Genomic DNA, 25,951 nt, shown 5'->3' with positions numbered 1-25,951 from the left:
ATAAAATAGAATAATGATATTTGTGAAATTAGAATATGAGATAATAAAGAGAAAAATAAATCATTTGAGACTTGATTTTTTGTGCATCATTGATGCATTGAGTCTCTTAAGGCTCTTAAAAATGGCTTCTTGGTTGATCGAAGTTCATCATTAGGTAGGTCTGAAGATGGAAGGCTAGGATGCAATTTTCAATGGTTCAATCAAAGTGATACATTTCTAGTTTATTTTTGACTTCTTTCAGTGTTGCGATTATTGTCATTTTGTCTTTCTCCTCTATGGGGATTATTCTGCAAAAATGATGTGACACCCCACACTTAATCCGGTCATCAGATCTAAATATGTGACATCATATTACATTGTCGAAGCAACTCAGAATATTTCAAGTAATTTAATCAAAAAATTTATCATTAATTCATAATAATCACATACAGTCACAACTATTTGTTGGATCCCGGCACCCCTATGGCGCAGTGAAAAATAAAAATCCGGCGATCCTAACCAGGGATCCATGTGTGAGGAACGAATCGGGGTGAAAGAGGTTGCGAAATTACCTAATGTTTATTCAGAATAGACAGCAACACCTCAACAATGAGTAGTCTGATCTGCTGTAGAACCAAACCACAATCTATCGTGATTCCGGCCTCTACGTAATCCACCCAGTTGACTACGAACGGAAGGAATCCCCAAAACAGTTTTGAGAGTTATTTTTCTTTGACGGTTGCTAGACTCAAACAAAGAAAAACAGGATTATATATATCTTTTTGTTTTAGGGTTTTTTTTAAGAATTAAATAAATATAATCATATTTTAATCCAAAAATTATAATTACATTAATTATAATATAAGTTCGGTAAACCATATATTTATTTGAATTCTTATGCTAACCAAATTCATGTCCTCACTATACGTACAACAACCTTGTACATAATGTGTTGGAAATTTGATTACCGAATTAAATTAATTCTATAATTAATTTAATTCAAGCGACCCCAAAAACAATACCAACTATGGTTTATTCCGTTCATTTCAACTATAGGGTGTGACCCTGTAGGTTCTTGTAACGTTAGCAGTAACACTAGAACGATTCTAATGCTACAAACAATGAGTGGCATCTAGCAATGCATCATTGCTACCTAAGTCACAAGAGATCATGATTCGACATAACATTTTTATGACTAACCTTTTATGCAATAATCCTTAAGTCCTTTATCTCTGGATTGGACACAAGTCATGGAATAGTCACACTTGCATTGTCCATTCCATGTTCCTTGATATCTTAAGCAGACTACGATATACAAATAAGTATGACATCTAATATCAACTTATTTGAGCATGGCCATGCATTTCTAGTCTCACTTAATCAAGTGGCCTAAGATATTACTCCCATTATGTAGGAGGGAGTTATCCTATATCGACCAACCATATCCCACTACATAGATTGTGGTATATCCAACATCAGTCTTTATAGAACAACCAGTTACGGTGTACGTTTGACTGTATCAAAATATACAACTCACGATGTTGGGATTATGATGATCTCAAGTCTGAGGATCATATAAATATTAATCATTATGAGTAATGTCGTGACAATTACATAATAATCCAAGAAACATACTCATAACGGGTCAGTCCAATATGTTGTTCTCTAACACACATATTCATGTAATGATTCTGACATTCCATATCAATGACAACTCTTTATCATCAATCAACTACACGTTAGTCTTAATGCATTATCGTTGCCCTATCCAACAATAATACTTGACTAAGGAACTTTTAAGAATAATCATATTATTCTCAGGACATTATTATAAAACAGTTTATTTATATACACAGAAAAGAAACTAAAATAATAATGGTAACGCCTTATATTAATAAACATGATAAATCAAGTATGTTATTACAACCATCTCATGATTGATCTTTGGGCATACTCTAACACTATCAACATAAACATGATGATTCAATGTTATATGATCCTATAAATAGGGTTACAAGTTTGTGTTTGACCGAAAATGGAATTAAGATTCAAATTGAAACTCTATTCATAAAACTTCAACACGAAATCTCGAGACAAGGTCTCCATGTCTTAAAACAGACTACAAATTATTTCTAGAAATTTTGCTTCAATGTTGACACGTATTAAGCATTGAAATCTATTTCTCAAGACATGACTTCTCAAGTTTAGAGACTCAGTCTCAAGACAAACAACCCCGTTTCGCTATTTTAGCTTCAATGTTGACATGTCTTGAACATTGAAATCCATGCCTCAAAATATAACTTCTCAAGTCTAGAGACTAAGTCTCAAGACAGACCTCCCTTGTTCCAATATTTTAGCTTTGATGCTTGGATATCTTAAGCCAAGGGTTCTTGTCTCGAGACTTGGAATAGGGAAAAACTTATTTAAGTTTGATGTTCACTCGTCTAGAGACCATGGGATACATGTCTCGCGGTCTATGATTTATTGTTTCGAGACCTATTCAACATGTCTCGAGACAATTGCCTAGAATTGTACCATTTCTAAACTAAATTTGATTTGTGTTTTTTTTCTTTTTGTGTTTGATTTTGATTTATTTCGATGTCTTAGAAAGTTTCTATTGAGAATTTTTATCTTTTGAGAGTTAGGTTGACTTAGGTAAATTTTAAATTTTTTTTTGCGAGACTTAAGTTCTAGACAATGAGATTATCTCATGCAAGCAAAAAAGATGATATTTCAAAATTAAATCTATAACTAATCTATTGATATAATTAAAAAAATCATGGTTTCATATCAGATTGACAAATGTGCTAAAGTTCAAACGTGTCCACACCGACAGGTGTACTAAAGTTTAAAAGAAATTCTCCATTTTTTATCTAGACATGTGTATAGTATTCTACTCCCTTTTATTTTATTTTCATTGTTAATTTTACATAAATTTAACTTTGATATTTTAAACTATTATTTATCGGTTTACTTCTCATCTTGGAGTTTACAGATTTGTCTTTGTTCTTTCAGTATTTTTATTTATTTCTGTTAGTAATTTAGTATGTTTCTTCAACTATTTCGTCATTCATTTTTAATTAGGTTATAACAAGTAGATATTCTAATAGTTCCCTTGTTTCTCTCTAGTGAATGAAAGGTAATTTTGGTATTTTATAAGTGCAACTACAATCGCTAATATGCATATATTGGCTAAATATCCTTTCCATATCTTTACTATTATAAAATATGGCCTTAGCTATTTTTTCTTTAGGATTGTGTATCATACAATCTCCTCTGAAAATTTTGAATCTATCTTTCACCGTTAAATATTAGATTCACCAAAAACGCAATTCTATTGATTCTAATGCTAATGTGAATGTTCTTTCTGTCATTAATGCCAAATATTCTTTTCATATCATTTCTACTATAAGACCTTAGCTATTTTGGCTTTGGAATTTCTTAGCAAACCAAAATTAGAAGCTTCTGAAAGGGGTCGAGTTGGAATATATATTTTTTGTATTTGGATTTTTAATATCTAAATTTCAAATATATTTATTGTATTCTTATGAATTTGGGGTGTCATTAATTTGTTTTCTTATATTATTATAAAATATTTTTCGATAAATCCTATTGCTTCTTTTGATAAATTTGATGGTATTTTACCTAACTATTAATGTTTGTTTTGCATTTAAGTTTTTACTATTAATATTTATTTAAAGAATTTATTGCATTGCTTTATATTGTAATTTCATTGGATTTTCGATTTTTTATGCTTTGCATATATTCATTATGATAATATTTTTACTGCTTTTTTTATATTTTATTATTATTGAATAGTAATGGATGGTTTATCATGAATTTCATGAGTGGAGGAGGAGGAAGAGACCGATTCATCTTGAGAGGCGAATAATGAAGAGACCGAGGAGGAGGACGTGGTGGTGCTGAGGAGGCCAATCCACCTTGAGAGGCGAAAAACTGAAAAAGACGAGAGGATAGGAAGAAAGCTAAGGAGAAGGTTGAGAAGGATAAATGCTCAAAGGTTGTTTAAAAGCTCAAAAAATCCTCTTCTTATTGTTTGGAAGAATATTTATAGGAGAGATCCTCTTGTCTGCCAGTATGACGTGGCAGGCTATTGTAGAGAGGTTGCTATCAGTGAGTATAAGAAGGACGTGCACCAAGGGACCCATTATGTTATGGTAGTACGGGGTCGTTATAATCAAATGGGGCCCAATGATCTTCAAGGTTGTATTCACACTTAAGGAGTATTCACGCTAAAATGTGAGTTCCTAGCAAGGATGCTTATCAAGTGGGTGGATTATCCTTGAAAACGGAAGGTCCAAGTCTTTCAGAAGGAAGTTAGTGATCTAAATCCCTTGTCGGGGCTTGGGGCTGAGGGTCAAACGAAGTATATGGGTTCAGGAAGGCTAGTCGCCGATGCATTCGGATAACGTCGAAGAGCTGGCTACGACCATTTCTCAAGTAGCCTATCATGCTAACATGTGTCCAAGTCTAGAGGAGGTATAATAAGAGCTAGAAGATTAGAAAAACTACATATGAAAATATTACAAAGAAGTCATTTTAGAGGAAATGCAAATAATGAATGAATAACTATTGCAAATAATGAATAAGGGAAAGTTAATTATTAATAATTAAGAAATATTCAAATGATAAAAGCTTATCGAAATAGTCCAACTCAACCTCATATAATTGTACATTCTATGGTTGGTGTGAAATGGAGAACCACAAACAATATGAAGTTAAAGTTTTAGATTATCCGTGTCGTAAACATTATTTGTTTATGGTGCAAATAAAAGAACTTTTGAATTTAACTTTAAAGCTTTAGGAGTAGTAGTCTAATTCAAACCTTTTAGGTACCAAACCTAATATATATATGCTATTGCTGGGAATCAGCAAGGGAGGAGACATGGAGGATGTGGTAGTATTGTTGGAGGTCAGTTTACTTAGTTTATAACAGCCTATTTTCAGTGGCATCAAAAACAGTAGTTTCGGGACCACAATTCTGAAAAATGAGTCAGTAAATATTATTTATTTAATAATTATGAGTATTTATTATAGCGGAATGAATTTTAGTAGAGAAATTTTAATGTTTAGCTAGTTAATTAAGTGAAAAGGATTAAATTGTAAAAGTTACAAAAGTTAATGTTTATTACCTAAAAGTATTAAATAACTATGGAAAAGTAAATTGATGAACTTAAATGGTAAATATACCATATAGAGAAATAGTGAACAGCTATGGACATTAATTGTTAATTGTTAATTGTTAATTGTTAATTGTTAATTGTTAATTGTTAATTAAGTTTTTAAGGGTAAAATAGAAATTAGACAAAAAAATTAAAACAAAATAAACAAAACATGAAACAATCATCATCTTCAACTTTTCTTTCACCCTAAAAACTAAAACACCATAGGCAAGGGAGGAAAAGCTTCGGTCAACACATTTTTATTTGCACGGTATGATATTTTGGCCTTTTTTTATAATTTTTATGTTTTTGTTATCATTTTAACTTAATTTAGCTAATTCGGGGGTCAATTCGTAAAATTTTTAAATGTTTAGGGACTTTCATGAATGAATTGGAGGTTTTTGTGAATTTAGTTGATAAATTATTAAGGTTGGTAGTTAAATATAAGTATTTTGTTAGGTGATTTTTTATGATTTTAATGTTTAGGGACCTATTTGAGAAAATAGTAAAATTAAATGGAATTAAGGTGAAATGATGAAATATGTGGGATTTATTGGACCCCTAAGAAAACTGGCTAGCATGGGTTCTCTTTAAAAATGGTAAAATTTCAAGTTTTGAGTTTAGGGACCAAATTGCATAAAGGTTAAAATGTTAGGGGTAATTTTGTAAATTTTTATTTAAATGGCTTATATGCTTAAATTAATTATTTTAAATTCTGGAATTGGATTAATTGAATAAAACTATTTATCTACATCAAGAAACAACTCAAACAGACACAAATGGCAAAAAGGCCAAAGTATCGGAGTAGTCGTCGGTTCATGTTAAAAGTTGCTTTTGGGTACAAGTAAGTTCATATAAGGATTAAATATGTTATTTTCTAAATTGGATGGAATGTTAATGAATATTAATGATATGTATAGTTTAGATTGAAAATTTGTGATATTATGGTATTACGAATCAAATAATGAAATTAATTAAATTAAAAGTTATGTTTTGAAATGTCTAGTTCTTGAAAGTATATTGAAACGATATACTGGATAGAAATTAAAGGTTTAGGGTGAGTAAATGTCTCGTTTTAACCTTGTGAATACTTAGGATACAAATGACATGTCATTAGAGGTTATACGGATTCAAGTGTTGGTCTTGGATGTCCTACCAATGGCTGAGCTCCTGAATTTGTTACGGATTCTCCACAACTCGTGTGAGTAACATCGTGTAGCTTAACATCTTGACCCACACTCGTGTGAGCATATACAATTATAGGTTATAGTCACAACTCTTGTGAGCATTTCCCAAGTATCCAATGATATTCTCTTTGGTTCAACAGGTGATGAAGGTTTAATTTGAATATGTATGTATATGAAAAGGTTTATGTTATTATAAGATGAAATAGAAAATGTTGGTGTATGTGTTTAAAATGAAAAGGGCCTTAATTAAATACATGATGGATGATATGTATATTGATTGCTTATTGAGTTATGTTACATGAAATGGGATGGAATTATATGTTTATCTATTCACCTACTAATCTTGTGAGGTGATGCATTAGGGAAGCAAATTTTACTCATGATATAATGAAATTATGCTTAGTTTAAATCATATTATGTTCAGTAAGTTTGATTTCCATTTATACGAGCTTACTAAGCATTAGTTGCTTATGTAGTTGTTTCCGTTGCTTTGTAGATCATCCAAAAGCTCAATTGGTTGGAATCTTGTCGGAGCACAATCACACTATCCATCTGTCATTTTGGTAGTTTTTAGTTATTTTGGAAAATGTTTATAAATGGCATGTATATGGCTAAAATGTTATATTGGTCCTTTGGTTGTTTTGAGTTTGTGCTAAGCCTATTTGTGGTTAAATGTATAACACCCTATACCCGGCCCGACCGGCGAGCCCGAGTAATAGGACGCTACATCACCGTCACATATCACATACATTATAAATCGTCCCATTAGCTAGCGAACAACACTTATTCTAGCATTTATTAGAATTTTTAAGTCAAATATATCCTAATCATCATATAAGCATGCTAAACATACATGAAACAAACTTATAACAAGAATTAAACATGCTTTTAAACCATTAAGAAAAATTTTGAATAAATCATGTAGATATCGATACTGGATCAAAGGTGTCAATAATTCTCCTAGATGGTATCTATACCACCTAGAAAATCAGTACCAAATTAGCACTCTATTTTCTTGCAAAAATTTAAAACTCAGTAATTATAGATATCCTATCAAAATTATCTGTATTATTGCCTCGAGTATTGATACTCGAGAAATGGTCTCGATACCAAATTGAGTTACTGACTTCTAGCACATTCGAAATCTTATGGAGGTATCGATTTTAAAACCCGAATATTGATATCTCTGCTCCAAAAAGCAAAAATACAACATTTTAAGGATTTAATCCATTCTAACTAATAACTATCCAACATGCATCTATTATATCATCAAACCATCGTCAAAACGACTATAATAACAGTTTCAAAACATCGAAAACATGACAAAGCAAGAATCAACATATCAAAGTTCAAGTCCTAAAATCCTAAAAACAAATAAGTAATGAAAATATCCAAAACATCATGACAATATTTATGCAACAATTCTACCACATTGCCTTATTCCCACAATTCCAAAATAATAACTAATAAACACATACTCAAATGCTAAACTACTTGGATCAATTCCTTGAAAAATTCCACACCGCTCACACCGCAACACTAACAATCTACAATGGTTTAAAAAGGAGTGGGTGAGTTTTACAAGATCAGTGAATGATCAGAATAACTACCACACAAACATGTCATCATGTATTATCGAAACAACCATATAGCACAATTACAACGTTTCAAACTTTAGTGTCATATTACTTATTCATGCATTATGCATTGATTCATTTACATAGTCATCACATACTCATTTAGGCATATATCACATTACACATATTCACATTTTATGATAATTTTGCACTTGAGCAATGAAACATAAAAATGGGTTCTATCACCACTCATCGGATACACGAATCTCCAACACACCAAATGACTCGTAGAGTCGAACATATCCCAAAAGTGTAGCATATAGTTAACACTCTCCAACACACCAAACATGTCCCAGGGAATGGAGTTTAGTTCACATTCCCTTATCTCTCCAAATCTGTCTCGGGCCTTAATGCCCCAAAAACACAACAAAAAGGTGAGTACTCACAACCCTATGGCATGCCAACTATATCCAACGGTCTCAAAGATCACAAGGCCAAAATATTCACAAATACACACATTTAATTACTATTTTAATGCACATAATCTATGTTCATAATCATCAATTCATATCAAAGATTTGTACACAATGCATGCTTATCGGATTCACATTATAAGTACAACATAATCACTGTCATTTGGCACGTATAACATGCCCACAATCAACTCTTTCAAAATAGCCATCATAAGCTTATTTCACATGTCACAATATCATATTTTAATCTACAATTTCACAGCGCACAATCACATATTAAATCAAGAGTGTGAGAAAGCTTACACTCGAAATTTAACTATTCCCAACTAACACAATTAATTAGCTACAAGAAGCGATTCCAAACACTCATCATTCACGCTTTCGCTTAGACGTCGAAAGCTCAAACTAGATTTTCCTTAACTCATAGAAGGTCTTAAAAAATTTGAAGCTTCAACAAGTAAATCACACAACAAGCACAGTCAACATTCAGCCAAAGACTCTCCTAATTCAATAAAAAACACAAGTCTAAGCTAGATTGACCGAAACTTTTGACATAACAAAGTTGAAACTCAATTATCTCAGTCTATACTTAATATTTTTGCCTACAACTGATTCCATTCATCTAATTATTCACCTACAACTGATTCTCAACCTTTAAACTACGCAAAACTACCCAATTCATGGTATTGAAATTTTTGACATGTTATGACAATCTTCACAAAAATTCATTAAAACTCAAGAAATATTTAACGAAACTTTAAACTTGATTTAGAAAACTTCTATTCATATCAAAACTAATTGAAAAATACTTTGAAACCATGTTTTTACTCAAAATCTCAAAATCCACCATTAATGACCCAATTTTTTACTTTTATTCAAAACATGAGATTTAATGGGTAAAAACTCAATTAATAGAACAGATAACATCTAAAACTAATAAGAAAATGATTCATTACCTTATTTGACGAAGAATCAAGCGTTTGATAGAAAATCTGAAAAACCCAAAAGTTAAACAATGGAAAAATCTATGGTGTTTTTAGGTGTTTTTCTTAAAATTCTATGGAGGTTTATTGAATGGATGGTGATAAAGGAATTAAGGTTTGAAAAATAAAATCGAATGGCAGAAGCTTGGGAGAGTAAGGGACGACAAAATAAAGTAATAGGGAAAACTATTGTGAAACCTATAGGTGGAGGAAAGATATTAGGTTGAATTTTAAAATTTGGTTTAATTGCTTTATGAACACTCAAAATTTAACCCCTTTTACAAATCAGTCATCATTTCAAAATTAAAGGTCTTTTGAAACTCATTTTCAAAAATTGATTTAATTTTCTAAAAGCCATAGATGAAGATATTTTTTATTTACCATGCTACAAAATTTCAAACACATATGAGCTAAAATTCCCATTTTACCCTTGAAACTTATAGGCCCAATTTTGGAGTGTTACACAGCCGTGTGACCAAACTTTGAATGCACACATGGTCTGGCACACAGCCTGTGACACGGTAGTGTAACTCTATTTCGAATACTCACACGGGTTGGGACACGGCCTTGTATCCCATACATCGAATACTCACACGGCCTAGGCTATGTCACACGGCCATGTGACCCCTATTTTCAAATTTTTCAAATTTTCCTAAATTTTTTATTTTGTTTCAAAATGATCCTAGAATGTTTTCAAAAACTATTTTTAAGGCCCCGTAAGCTCGGTTTAAGGCTCATAACCGTATTGTTTACTATAGTAAAAATGAATTATTGAATGTTATTGTTTAATTTGTACAATTTTTTCTATTTGATATTAAATGTTTCAACTTCTATAGTAACATTTCGTAACCTTACTTCGGTAATGGGGACAGGTTAGAGGTGTTACATAGTTTGGCTGGACAGTCGGAGAAGGTGAGTAAGTAAGGAGGTCAGGGTTGTCCAATAGTAAGGAGGCTTGAATGCTTGAGAGTTTATCCCTTCTTCATCGCGCCAAGACCTTCCATAGAAATTGGGTGGTTGCCTTGCATGAATGGTCAACTAGGGCCACCAAGGCCCTTCTGGAAAAGACAGAAGATTAGGTGGACTCAAGCTTTCTAAGCTATTGGTCTTCTAGTGACTGGCTAACAGGTAGCAAGCGCAGGGGAATCTTCTGAGTAACCTGTTGTCTTGCCATGTGTCTCCATCCGAAATGGGTATAACAATATCCCCCAAGTCGAGAGGTAGGTCATAAAGTGGTCTGCCTTGAGAAAGACTATTTTTGCTATTTCCGCGGAAGGTGCAACACTGGATGGTTGGAGGTGTAGGTGCAGCTTGTCGTGGAAAGTGAAGAGACACTATGTGTAATAGCCTGTTTTTGAGTCAAATTGAAACAGTGGTTTCGGGACCACTTAACCGAATAAAAATATTTATTATATTATTTTAATAAGTTTTACAACATGATGGAATTATAGTATAAAAATTTCATTAAGAAATTTTACCGTTTAATTACTTAATTTGATAAAAAAAACTTAATCGCATAAAATGTAAAAGTAACATGCTATAAGTTAAGAGTATTTATTTGCTGATAAGTTGAATCAGAGATCCTTATTATGTTATTGGACCAATGATAGTGGTGCTGGTCATAAATGACCTTAAAATATGTGAATTATGCTTTTATTTCATTATGGTTAATTTGGTAAAATGGTTATTAATATTGAATGAAAGTAAAAACAAAACAGAAGGTGGTAGTCATTTTTTTTCTACACGATTTTGAAGTTCAGAAAGCCAAAGTCATGGCTTTTACATTCGGCCAAGCTTAGATTCTCAATTAGGGTTTGGTTTTTATTCCATTTTTTATAATTTTTACGTTTTTGAGATTGTTGCTTTGTATTCTAGCTAGCCCGTACCTCAATTTCTGAAAATTTTGATGATTTTGAAATGTGCCATTGTTGAATACTAGTATATTTTGAAGTATTATGCTAGATTATTGATGGGTATTGAAATATATACAAGTTTTATAAAGTAAATTTTGACAAAAATGAGCATTAAGGATTTAATTAAAAAAATAGAAATATTATGTTAGAAATGTGAAATAAATGAAAATATGGGCTGATTAGAAGATATATAGTATTCGGATAAGAATACGTATAAAGAAATTTCGTATATTTTGTGTATTTGTGAATTAGGAACTAAAATGTGAAAATATGATGGCTATTTTGTAAAAATGCCAAAATATATTTATATGGATTGAATTGATTGATTTGGTGAATAAATGAGTTAAATTTGAATTTGTATAGATCAAGATAAACAAATACCGAAACTTGATCGGGGGAAACAAAAGTTAGACGGGTAGACGAAAGTATTCGAGCAAATACGAGGTAAGTTCGTGTAGCTAGAATTGAATTATTAAATATTTGTAATTGTCCAAAAATGAATGTATGTAAGTTGAATGAATGATCCACTTGAATTTTAAATTACCGATATACTATTATATTACTGTTTACATGAATGCAAATGAAATGTTACAAATACTATATACGTTATATAGATTTGGTATAATAATAGGCATTGAATATGAAATTTTGAGTATTTAAATGTATGTATTTAATTATATTAAATATATATATACACATATGAATTGAGAAATTGAGCTATTGATTTTTCATTGCTTAATTGATGAAATTAGATAATACCGAGCCCGTTTGAACTTTAGCAAATCGTCGGATATGAGTGACTTGTCACTAGGGTTACCGTTTGGTCGAGCTCCTGCATTTGTTGCAGACTCACCACAGCTTGTATGAGCTTACCGTTTCAGCTCTACGGAGCTTACCATTTCAGCTCGATAGAGCTTACCGTTTATCAACTCAGAATGAGCTTACCGATCATGGCTCGAAAGAGCGAAAATGACAATGAATTGACGAATTTCTGATAAATACACTTATAGTGTATCACCCGTGTATCCCTCGATGTTTTAATAGGTTCAACGGGCATAATTACTGTTGCTGATCATATGAATAAGTTATATAATTATTTGGATGAATTACCATTGATATGTATAAGTTACTATTGATACGAAAAAATTTCTATTATTACTGATGAATTACAGGTTACACGAATAGGATGGAATTGATATAAATGCTATATGATTTACATGAATTATTTGTTTTATGAATATATGAATTATAGGGACGACATGATATATTTAGCTATATGACTAACTCGTGGATGGTGATATGAATAGACTTTGTGGACAAATGAGTTGATTTTAATTGTTTTAAATGCTTAAATGTTAAATTGGTAAGTTTAATTCTATATTATACGGCTTACTAAGCTTAATGCTTACTTCATTTATTTTCTTATGTTCTATAGACTTCGGAAGCTAGCTCGATTTTGGACTAGGTCGGAGATTTGCTATCACACTATCCAAACGATTTTTGGTACTTGTAGACCTTATGTAAATAATGTAAATATGACATGTATAGTTAATTTTTGGTATGAATTTTGGGGTTTGATCAAGCTATGTGATATGGCTTGAGTTGGAAATTTTAGTTTAGAATGGAAACATTATGTGTTATGTTCATTTTGGGTGCACTTTGATAAATGGTATTTTGGTATATTTGAATATATAATGCATTGGTTGCGATTTTATATTTGCAGGGAAGGTTCAATAGTTATAAAGGGGTTATGTTCAAATTTTTCTAAAAAAAATAAAAAAAAAATGAATGAAGTCACTTAGTAAGAATTTATATGAATTTATATTATATATGTTTGTTATTTATTTAAGAATTACTGTATATTGTCCGAGATATCTAGTAATGCCTTGTAACCTGATTTTGGCGACGGTTAGAGGTTAGAGTTGTTACACTATGAACTTCTAGAGTGTTTTGCAATAAATATCTTCTGGAGACCATGCCTAGAGAACATGTAACAGCTCGTTTTTAGTGAAATCAGAATAGTGGTTTCGGGACCACAAATTCGAAGTTAAAAAATTTATTTTAATATTATTTTAATATATATAGCATGATAATATGATAGTATAAAAATTTCGTTAAAAAAATTTTACCGTTAGTATGCTTAATTTGATAAAAAGGACTAAATCGCTTAAAGTGCGAAAGTTGTGTTCTATTAGCTAAAAGTATTATATAGCTATAGAACTTTAAATGGAGGCCCTTATATGGTAATTAGACCATTAATTGAGTTAGTGGATGTGCATGGATAGGTAATTGAGTAATTTTTAAAGTTAGGTAAGGGTAAAATGGTAAAAAGGCAATTAATGATAAAATAAAATAAAACAAAATAGTATCATCTTCACACATGCATGAGCTGAAAATTTCAGCAAAGAAAACACCATTAGAGACCTTCAACATTTGGCCAAGCACTTTGTTGCATGGTGAGTGATTTTCGTTTTGTTTTTAATGATTTTTATGTTTTCGGGATCGTTGTAGCTTAAGCTAGCTAAATAGGGGACTAATTTGCAATATGATTGAAAGTATAGGGTTTTTCCATGAGAGAAATTTAATTGTTCTTGATGTTTAATGGAAGAAAATGAATCTTGGTTGTTAAATAAACAACTTTTGTTAAGTGAGTTTTGTTGAAATTGCCAAATAGGGATTTAATTGATAATTATGAGGATTATGTGTTAAATGTGTGAATTTGTGGATTATATTGGCTGCTATAAGCACATAAAAAATTCAGCTAGGCTTAGTTATGAATGAAATTACATGAATTTTATTTTACGAGCCTAGAGACTAAATTGTAAAGAAGTCAAATGTTTAGGGGCAAAATGGTAATTTTTCCATAACATGAAATTTGAATTGAATTGATTACAATAATGATTAAATGAGTTAAATGTAATTATATAGATAAAAAAAGTAACATTCGGAATTAAATCAGGAAAAAGATAAAGTCGTGGACTAAACGATCATATTCTCTGTTTGAGTTTGAGGTAAGTTCGTGTAAATAAATTGCGTATTTATATGTTTTGATTGAAATATATGCATGTGCTTAGTTTAATTATTATGTATAATTATTGAGCGCATAATCGATGATGTACGAAGAATACCGTGCCCTGTTTGAACCTTAGGAATTCATAGGATACAAATGACATGTTATTAGGGTTACCATTTTGGTTGAGGTCCTGCATATGTTGCAAACTCACCACAGTTCGTATGAGCTTACCGATTTACAGATCGTAAGAGCTTACCGATATTCAGCTCGAAAGAGCTTACCGTTTCTCACTTGTATAAGCCTACATGTATAGGAATTGACAGAATATAGTTCAGTGCACCTCGTGTGTAGTACCCGCGTATCTAACGAGATTCTAAGTGGTTCAACAAGCATAGTGTTATTACGAGATTATACAAGTTCGATACGAACTAGTACAGGTATTTATATGGAAATGGTTTATATATGAAATACGGATAAAAGGTATAGATGTTACATGTACATGGAATTTTAATGATTGTTGAATTCATACATGATTCTCATGTATATTTTGGAGGTATGTTTGGTATGATTTAAAGTGGTTAATGGAGGTATCTTTGGTATGATTTAAAGTGGTTAATGGATGTACTTATGAATATCATTTTGTATGTGTGGATATTATATGTTATAAACTTGACATTGGTTGGTTTTGATTGCCTATTTATGCCATGATTATATGCATATTGATGTGTATAGGTTGGTACCAAATTGGGTAAGAAATATGGCTTGGAAAATAGCCTATTTTTGTCCACGCGAGCAGAGACACGGGTGTGTGTCTCAGCCGTGTGTGACACACGATCAGGTGCCTGTATCTTTCTTAGAAATCAAGTCAGTAGCTTCACACGGCCTAGCACACAAGCGTATGGCTTGGCCGTGTGGCACAAGTCAGTATACCCTCTAATTTTCACACAGCCTAGCACACGGCCTGACACACGGGCGTGTGAGGCCATTTTGTAGGGTACACGGCCTAGCACACTGGCGTGTCTCTTGGCCGTGTGAGACATACAGCCTGGCTACATAGGCGTGTGTCCCCTATACTTTGGAAATTTTCAATGTTTTTCTAAAAATCCCTTGAGTGTTCTATTTAGTCCCGAACCACTTTTAATGTCTATTTGGGGCCTCGAGGGCTCGTATTAGTGATCATATTAATAAATTTAAATGGTTTTTGTTTTGAATGAGAAATGATTATGAAATGTATGGTTGTTTGGTTTATAAGTCCGATAATGCTTCATAACCCTGTTCTGGCGTCGGATACGGGTTAGAGGTGTTACAGAACAGTGATAAAGATAAGCACTAGTTTGCAGCTACATGTGTTGGATTGTTATTGGCTGCTGCAACAGATGATTGAACGATGCATTTCAAAAAGACCTTTATATATTTTTTGTTTGTTCTTCTTTTCTACACAAAGCCTCTGTGTTTTTTTCAAAATTTATTTTTGCTTCTTGTTTTGCAGTTGTGTTATTACTTCTGAAGTTTTTTTGCATTTTGGGTTTCTTGCTCAATTTATGTGGCATTTTCTTGTCTTGAGGCTTTCCTGTTTTGATTTTTTGTGCGATATTACCTTTTTAGCCATTGTTTCAATGTTTTTAATTTTTTTTCCCATGAAAATCATGGGTAGAGGTAGGGGCAAATCTAGTAACATTCCAGCCAGAGATGGTGGTAAATCTGATGTTGCTCCACCAAAGGGGGTAGAGAAATAGCAAAAGGTTATTGTCAGGCAACCAAAGAGAATAGTTTATGAGCCAGTAGCGAGCCTTATCTATCTATGTCGAACCACGAAATTGAAGATGCAGAGGTTATTGAGGTATCGCAGGTTGACTGGAAAACACTATAAGTATGAGTTTAAAGTCTTGGAGGGAACCTGCCATTTGAGTGAAGTGTTTGGACCTGGCTTCTACCTCTTGCTACATTTTCTTGAAGCCGAGTTCACACTATTTTTTTCGTGACTTCATGTGGGACTAACTTAATGACTATGGCGTGGTATTCGAGCAACAATCAGGCATATCCTAATGGGTGATAGTTGGATATTTCATTTTACGCTAGAAAAGGAATATCCCTCTCTCTGCATATTTTTCAATTCATGTATTAAAATAATTTCTTGTACCGTGAGTTTAGTAGTGAATTTCTTCTCTGGACAAAACCTCATATAGAAGTAGATGTTGCATCGAATTGCATTGCCAATTTAATTGTATTATTTCTAATGTTTATTGGTTTTCTCATATTATTATGGCAATACTATTTTTTTAATAGAAATAGTGAATAAAATATTAATTTTTTAAACACGATAGCTCGCATAGTAATTCATGTGTATTTCATACTATTTTTTTAATTTAAATATTTTTATAAATTTTAAGTTATTTACTGATGTGATATATAAAACACGTCAACACGAAATATACATGAATTACCAGTTCAATATCAGTAAAAGAAATTAATGATTTAATTAGTATTTTTATTTTAAAAACGACTTTATAATTAAATGTAACTAAAATAATAATAGAAATTAAATTGCAAATATAATATTGAAGGTTGAATTAATTATTATGAATTAGTACATTAAATCTGTCCAATGATACTTCTGCCAACTAATTTGACTCTTCTCTTTAAGAATAGGGAGGGAGAGAGATTTAATAATTATATTTAAACCTTTCAATTATAGGATGAATATTTAATTAGACCATTTTATCATATAGTTGAGAAATCATTCAACAAATGGATAAGAATTAATCTTAGTTTATTCATTGATTCTTAAATGGACAATTATGGAATATGAAGTAATGGAGCTTTTGTCACCATAAATGTTCAATGAATAAACAATGCAAAGTATAAAAGTAAATTAAATAAATGAACAGTAGCAGCACTTCAAAAACGTGATGAAAATATTTTCGGATCTCTGCCATCAGCAACTTCCTGGAATTGTCTAAACAAAACAGAAATAGCAAGCAAATAACCATATTTTAATACCCAGAGTTTCAAGCTATATATATATATAATCAAACAGCAAATTATAGAAACTCAACGGAACCATTGAAATCAAATCCATACCTGCCAGTCTCAAAGCGTCAAAGTCGTTTCTAGCAACAGACAAACATGTACTGTGATAGTGCTTCAAATTTTGACCTCAGCCTCTTGGACTCGATTCGTCAGTATCTTTTGGAAGATGATTTTGATACAATTCCAGGACAGGTTGTGGAAAATCTACCAAAGAGTGAGCTTCATGATGATGCGATTAATGTGGATCAATGGATAATTTTTGATCAGTTGTTTGAAGCAGCGGAGGAGAAAGTCGCCGTTAATAATGTTTCATTTCCCAGCTTAGAAGTGACTTCTGAGATGGAGACTACCGCGGCTGTCCCTAAACCTCAGGCGGCGCCGAAGAAGGTGAATTACAGGGGAGTAAGGAGAAGACCGTGGGGGACATACGCGGCGGAGATAAGAGATCCGAAACGAAACGGTGCGAGGATCTGGCTCGGTACATACGAGACTCCCGAGGGTGCTGCGCTAGCTTACGACAGAGCGGCTTTTAATATGCGTGGTGCAAAGGCGAAGCTGAATTTTCCCCACCTCATCGGCTCGAATCAGGTGGAGCCGGTGAGAGTGAGCAGTAACAAGCGAAGATCCCCTGAGCCGTCTTCCGCTTGTTCATCGGCTCAGTCGCCGTCATCTCCGTCGTCCACGTTGACATCTGATGACGTAACTCCGAAGTCGAAACGTAGAAGTGTGATGAACTGTTTTAGTAAAACAGAGTTTGCAGTAGACATGTATCAGTTGATATGAGATGAATTTTAAATAACAAAATTATAGTTTATATTCCCATGGATGTACTTAACTCACCACATAGATTCAAAATTATTGATCCAAGTGTAGTCATTATATATAATTACTTGTATCCTTAAATCCTATAATTACCCACTTCATTCGTATTGTTGTGCGTTGTATTATATATTGCCTTAATTTAAGATTTGGTGCTTAAACTCTTGGTCTCAATTTCATAACAAGAGTATGAATTTTCTCTAATTTTTTTTATCCATTTTGTAATGTCCATTAAAAAAAATCTGTTAAGCCACTTTGACTAATAGAAAAGTACCACGTAATCTATTTTTGACTAATGAAAAATGTCACATGCCAATTAAATTTATTAAAAATAAACATATTAAATTAAACTTTGTAATACTAAACATTTAAATATTAAAAACACTGTTGATTTTGATCGATTGTTGATCAGCCATTGACTGTTGTTGACCGAACATTGATTGGAATTGACCAAATGTTGACCTGCCATGTGGCATTATTAAATTACGTCATGTGTCTCTCTTTTTATATTTTTTCTATCATATATTATATTAATTAAAAATATAAAAATATATAATATATAAAAAATTTTAAAATATTATAAAATTTTAAAATATAACGGAGGTAGACTTGAAGTATTAAATTAGAAAATAACTTAGGACGAAAAAGAATTTAAATACTAAAATAAAAAAATGAGTATAATTAAAAAACTAAATAATGAATTAACCCTTATATATATCCCCAATTATTTGCCTGTTTAAACTAAAAAAAGAAAAAGAAAAAAGACAAGATTCCGTCGAAGCTCATTAATTAATGGAAAACGGTCATTATTCATTTACAATTCGATAGTGCAAAGATAAGAATAATGAGGACTTGCTTTTCATTTCAAATATATAATGAAGAGTAAGGTTTAGGTTTAAAATAGAATATAGAGTAGTAGTTGACAATGACAAGGACCTTTGTCTTTATAACATAACATTTTGTTAGCACAGTAGCATCTATCATCTCATGTTCCAACAACCATGAAAAAGAATATATATAACTAGTTCTTAGCACATGCAAGCAATTGAAAGTACATAGAAATGAGGATAATTTAAAATAATATTGATGATGGTGAGCAGGATGGATATTCTTATATTATACAATGATAGTGGATTTTATCCAAGGTTTTTTCTTTTCTTTTTCAAAATGAGATGTCATTCATAAAGAATACTAGTTACAACAAAAGGGTTAAGCCCAACTGAATCCAGTTCTCAAGAAAAACCCTAGCAGCCAACTCTATTGCCATCAGAAGGAGACATTGATATCACAAGACCATAACACCAAATAGAGGAAAAACAAATAAAGTTTGCCAAAAAGCCTTAATAGAGACGTGAGGAATAGACAGCCAAAACATGGGTAAACCAATGGAGCACCAAGACAACTACCTCTTATAGATGGCCTAAGTTTGATGAAGAAGAGATGAGAAAGGATCTTGAGTTTTTATGCTGAAAGACCTGAGAAAGGAAAGGAAAGGAGTGAACGGAGATCGAGCAACCCCGCTCATAAGCACGCCAAGAACCTAGCTTGGTAGAGATATAAAAGAACTCTCTTGAGAGAAGGGAGAGGGTAATGGTTAAAATGGATTTGAAATGAAAATCATTGGAGTTAATTTTGTATGTATTGGTTAATACCTTTTGTGTAACAAATTATATGTTATTTTTGCTATCGTTGGTTTTTGTTTGAAACTACTAATTTTCAAAGAACTTATTGTGTTCCACACTCAATCAATGATGCCAAGGTATGCCACATTATTTTGGCCATGGTCTTTCATCATGTAAATATCCTTGGATAGCTTTTTTCTTCTTTTTTTTTTAAGGAATATCTTCGGTTGCTCTAGTCTGCTTTTTGTGACTTTTATTCAGAACCATAGACTAGAAATGCCCTTGTTGAGTGTTCCTAATCACTATAATTATTTTTGCCAAGCTATGCCAACTTATTTTAGCCAGGGTCTTTCATCATGTAAATACCCTTGGTTAGCTTCTTTTTAAGGAATATCCTTGGTTGTTTTAGTTTGCTTCTTGCATCTAAGGATTGGAATAGAGGTGAGCAAGCCATTGATTTAGGTTTCCAAGGCATAACAAGGGTCAATTTTAGGCAAGAATGAGGTATAAGAAGTTACAAGAATTTTGTTATAACTATGGATGCAAAGATCACACTATTAGATAGTGTAAATTTGATATCCAAGAATTAGGAGACTGCACTATTAAGGATAAATATATAAACTTCTTTCGTGTGCTATTTCTATGAGAGGGAGTCGGTTTATAAATAAGAATGATGAAAGATTTAAAGTTTGGGGGATGAACTTGATAAAAGAGGGTTCTAAAGATAATAAGAATGAGAGGAGAGATGGGGTAATGAGGAAGACAAAGGTAGAAGAGAAAGGTAAGAGTGAAGATGAAATCAGATTTGAAGGGAACTCTGAAAGAGTGATAAAGGAATGGGAAGAAGAGTTAAGAGGTTAAAGGAGTTGGGGAGAAGAGATTAACGGAGTTGGGGATTGAGAGGGAAAAGGAAAACAGGAGAGTAGTTATGGGGAATCTTAGTGATTTATACAAAAAGTAATTTGAGTAAAGATGCAATTAAATCTGGAAAGGAGCTTTTGATTACTAATTAGATCCTAAGGAATAAAGAAAATCATAATCCAAACATTATTGGTGAACAAAGGATAGGGAAAATGAATGCTGATTATAGAAGTTTAGTAAAAAAAAAAAGTAGGGTAAAAATAACTGCTAGAGCTACAAAAATAGGTTAGAGACTGAAACCTTGTCCATGCCAATTTGAGCCCAAAAAAGTTCGAGTTTGAGAAAATTTGAGATTAAGAAATTTTGAGTTCAACAAACCTTAAGTTTGAAAAAATTCAAAATTATAAGAGTTTGAGTCCAAAACCGATTTAACCTAAGTTCAAGATAAATCTAACCCAATGTTCGAAAAAGCTCAAAATTATAATTGAACCATCATAATAACTAATATAATTGTATGATAACTTAAAATAAAAACAAAAATAAATCATAATTATTTGTTTTATGAAAATGTGTTGATAAGCCTTACATGTTTATATTAATATTTTATTAATAGCAAAAGTAATTAATAATATATTTTTATTTAAATTATGGAGTGAAATAAACTTTTAACAATATTAATTGAATATAAAATATTTTTAATACTGTAATTATATATTTATAATAAATACATAAAATTATTAATTATTAAAATCAATAAAAATTAAATTTAAAGATAATATAAAATATATAATGACATAACATATTTATTTAATAATACAATAATTAATGTTATACTTATCACAAATGATTAATACATATAACATTACTAAAAATAATAATTTTAATGATTTGAGAATTTAGGGAACTTTTAATTTCTTTTATGATTTGGGAATTTAGGTTTTACTTTTAGTTTTTTTTATTGATTAATTTTTTATTTATATTAAATTTTTATTAATATTATTATGTTTATATTAATTTTTAATTTGGAATTGGTTTATTATTTAATTTGGGTTTTGGGGTAACGAGAGATATATGTTGATTTTAAAGAAAGTTTAAGAATTTAGGCCAGATTTTTAAAAATTAGGGAAATAGGTCGTTTTTTTAGAGAGAAAGAAAAAACGCCTCCTACAGGGTGGGAGGAAAGAGGGTGAAAACATGTCCTACAACTGAAACATGTCCCTAAATCTAACCCTAACCCTAAATTTAAGAATCCCAAAATAAATTTTCTGAAACTCGGGAATCCCGAGATCAAATTTAATCCTATCCCATCTTTTCCATGGTAGAACAGGAATCTTTTAAAACTTTTCAGAAAAACGTTTCTTGTTAGAAGCATTTTTTTTTTGAAAAGTCATGTCCAATCTTTCCAACATTTTGAAATTATGTTTCATATTTGGTGGTAGAGTTTCCTATAAAATGAAGACATTCTACGGAGAGGTTTTCATAGTTAAATCTCGAGTAGATTGTTTTCATAAGGAGATTTGTATAAGGAGAAGATTGTTGATGTTAATAATCTGAAGTTCAAAAATTGACCCAACAAAGTAAATTAGTTCAAGTAAGTGTCGTTCTTTGAATTTGGATAATGAGTACTTATTTTTCTATATAATGGTTTCGTTTTAAACATGTGAAACAAGTTTTTTTGGGCGAAGATGAGTAGATGAATTTGAGTCCTTATTTATTACGACGATAAAATTTGTGACACTGATATTGGGACAATTTTTGTATCAGCATTATCTCCAGAATTGGCTTTCAACCAAAGCATAAAATTGAACTAGCTTCAGTCAAGAATTAGAAGGAAAGTGTCGACTTCAAGCCGGAGGAGAATTTGGAGCTTGAAATATAGATATCTAATGTCAGTGAACCCTGTTAGATGTGATATATTTGAGCTCAAAGGCGACATGGATGTCGAAGCAATGCTCGATATACATTTTTCTAGTGGAAATGTTATACTAGAGTTATATGCCTAGTTTCTCACTGTCGAGGAAGGTGGTCTAAGTTCGACTACAGTTCCAATAAATTTGTTTCAAGAACAAGAAGTAGAAAGTCCAACCACATGATTTTGTACTTGTAATGACCTGATAGTCACGGGTGTCAGAAAATGTATTTCCGAGACTCTGTTCCTGTAAATTGGATTCATAAATATTTATTAAAATTATTTATGAAGCTAGTTGTGTAGTTAATTAGGTTTTGATTAGGTGAATTTGCATGAATTAAAAGTAATTAGGTATAATGACTAAATTGCATATAGGGTGAAAGTTGAATTATAGATTAAAGAAAAAGTAAAAAGACTCAAGAAGCAATTATGTCATTGCTCATAAATGAGGCGGCATAAGTGCTTATTATTCAAAAAAATTAAAGCTAAAATATATATTATAATATTATATCTTAATTATTAAGTATATATATTATTATATTATGATAAGATAAAAGAAAGAAATAGGAAAAGAAAGAAAGAAACAGAAAACGAAAACAGAAAATGAAAAAGGAAAAAGGAAAAAGGAAAAAGAGAAAAAAAGAAAGGAGAAAGCAAGGCCTAGGGTTTCAATTGTTCAAAGATTAAATTGATAGATTTTTCAGTTAGAAATGAAAAAGGATTGAATTGTAGAATAAATTGTAAATTTTGAGTAATACGGACTAAATTGTGAAAATTTTGAAATTTAGGGATTTAAGTGAAATTAGGGAGTTAAATTTAGTTTAAAGTGGAATTTGTATGAAAATGTAGGATTAATTGTAAAGAAATAAAGTTAGTCTCGATTTAGGGGCTAAATTGAAATTTAAGTAAATATTGAGTAAAAATTTAAAATATTAAATATGAGATTGAATTGTGTTGTATTGATGAATTTTAATTATTTTAATTCCGTAGCTAACATCGTACCAGAACCCTCGACTAAAAGGGGAAAAGATAAAGTCGACGAGGAATAGCTCCGAATTTTCGGTTTGTATTTCTATAATCCGAAGCTAGTTATTAATTGTCATAATTTTTATTTAATGTATATGGTAAGTGTTGAGGTGAGTAAATTATATTTTGATAATTGATTGAATGAATTGAATTAGTAGATATATATATATTGAATGGATTGATTGATTTTTGAATTGAAATGAATATGTGTGTAATTATGTGATTATATGAAAAATCAATATTGGATATTGATTATATCTGAAATGTGAGATTAAACCCTATTAACTGTATCAGGCTGAGCCGGATATAAATGGCATGCCATAGGATTGGAAGAGTTCAGGGATTTCTTCGGCTTCGAGTCGATGAGACACTAAGTGTCAAATTATTACTTCAGATATATTTGATGAGGCACTAGGTGCCAATTTACTTCGGTTTAGCCGATGAGACACTGGGTGTCAAAGTATTACTTCAAATTATCCGATGAGGCACTGGGTGCCAAATTGGTGTGTTTGGTTGGATCCGTATATCCATCCGAGTCTGAGTCGTGTTAATAGGGGTAATTAATTGAAAATTGCATTATGATTGATGTTAGATGATATTGTATGTGAAATGAAAATGGGAAAATGAATTGAAATATGGATTGAGACACATGAATTGTGTATTCATGAATTGGATATGGAATGAACAAAAGTATTGTTTAAATGATATGTGTATTATATTGTGAAGAGCTATTTATATAGCAAAAATAAGAATTGAGATATTGTGAAACAAATGAAATGTGATATGGTTATTGAAATAATTAGGTTGTATATTTGTGATTTCATATTTTTTTTCTATTCGGATTATAGAAATATCACTGAGTTTTTACTCAACGTACGGTTTTGTTTTCCATGCGCAAGTTAGGTACTTAATTTTGATCGTCGATTCAGCATCCAACAACGGTCCCGAACTCAAACATGGTGATGTTTTTCCTTTTGTGTCGGCATGTACCAAATGAAATAACATCAGATACTCGGGAAAATGCTTACACAATCTGTGACTAACTGTTTATGCTCACATGAGCTGTGAAATGGGCTGCTCACACGAGCTGTAGGTCGAGATGCTAGGTTACACGGTGCTGCTCACACGAGCTACGAAAATTCCGCAACAAATGCGAGATTCAGCCATCGGTAAGACATCCAAGACCAACACCCAAAAATGTAAATAACCCCTACTGACATGCCATTTGTATCCTAAAGTATTCACGAGGTTCAAATAGGACACATTACATATCTGAATCCTTTAACTTCATTTCCATTATACCATTACAAACACATATCCATGTAATTCATATTTTTCAAACATAACTATCAATTTGATCAACATCACAATTTAATCCAAATTACTAATTGACATTTATCATTCAATTTAACCATACATAACATGAATAATTTTTAAACTTTTACCAAAAGCAACAATTAATCAGTTTAAAAAATATGAACTTACCTAAGCAAAAACAGTTACGAACACGATGCCAACAATTATTCTGCTACTTTAGCTTTCCCACGGTTTGTGTCCGATTGATTTGTTTCTTGATCTAAATAATAATTTTATTCAATTAATCGATTCCAACATCTCAAATAATTAAACTTAAGCTTATAACCCTTTTCAATATAAATTTACAAAATTACCCCTAACATTTTACTTTTTATGCAATTTAGTTCCTAAATCCGAAACTTACAAATTAACCACATTTATGAAAAACCCATGCTAGTTGATTTCTATATAGTTCCTATTCAGCCCAAATTTATTAATTTTTCACAATAATTTCATGTAATTTTACTATTTTAACAACTTGGTCCCTAAACATTAAAATTACTAAAAATTACTTTACAAAATAGTCTTATTTAACAACTAAGCTTAATAACCTACCATTCAACTTCAAAAACACTTCAAAATCATCAATGACACCATTCAAAACATTTAACAGTTTTACGAATTAACCCCCGAGTTAGCTAAATTAAGCTAAAGCGATTACAAATAACATAAAAATCATTAAAAACGGGTAAAAATTACATTCCATGCATGAAGAACAAGGTTTGATCAAATGCTCTCTAAGCTAACTTGGTGATTTTTGGTTAAAAAATAAAGGAAAAAGATGATAGCATTTTACCTATTTGATTATGTAATAATTTATGTAATTACCATATTACCCTCAAGAATTTTACTTAACAATTAACAAAATAATGTCCATAACCGTCCACTATCTATTTATATGGTATATTTACCATCTAAGTCCATTAATTTACATTTCCATAGCCATTTAACACATTTAACTAATATAAACTAAAATTTGCAAATTTTATAATTTAGTCCTTTTTACTTAATTACTATTTA

The 25,951-nt window shown here is 31.3% G+C and overlaps 1 protein-coding gene across 1 annotated transcript; it reads left to right on the top strand.

Annotated features, from left to right (window-relative positions):
- Positions 1–17,358: 17,358 nt before the first annotated feature.
- Positions 17,359–18,305, top strand: LOC107919018 (pathogenesis-related genes transcriptional activator PTI5). The gene has a single exon (XM_016848561.2). It carries the CDS (start codon positions 17,435–17,437, stop codon positions 18,119–18,121), a length of 687 nt encoding a protein of 228 aa, XP_016704050.2. The 5' UTR covers positions 17,359–17,434; the 3' UTR covers positions 18,122–18,305.
- Positions 18,306–25,951: the final 7,646 nt, after the last annotated feature.

Source organism: Gossypium hirsutum, chromosome D08 (assembly GCF_007990345.1).
Source record: "Gossypium hirsutum isolate 1008001.06 chromosome D08, Gossypium_hirsutum_v2.1, whole genome shotgun sequence".
Lineage (NCBI taxonomy): Eukaryota > Viridiplantae > Streptophyta > Magnoliopsida > Malvales > Malvaceae > Gossypium > Gossypium hirsutum.
This window is presented reverse-complemented; position numbering and strand designations above follow the sequence as displayed.

Bases quoted from the DNA above. Each gene is read 5' to 3' on its own strand.
- LOC107919018 (XM_016848561.2), top strand. From the start codon at position 17,435: ATGTACTGTGATAGTGCTTCAAATTTTGACCTCAGCCTCTTGGACTCG.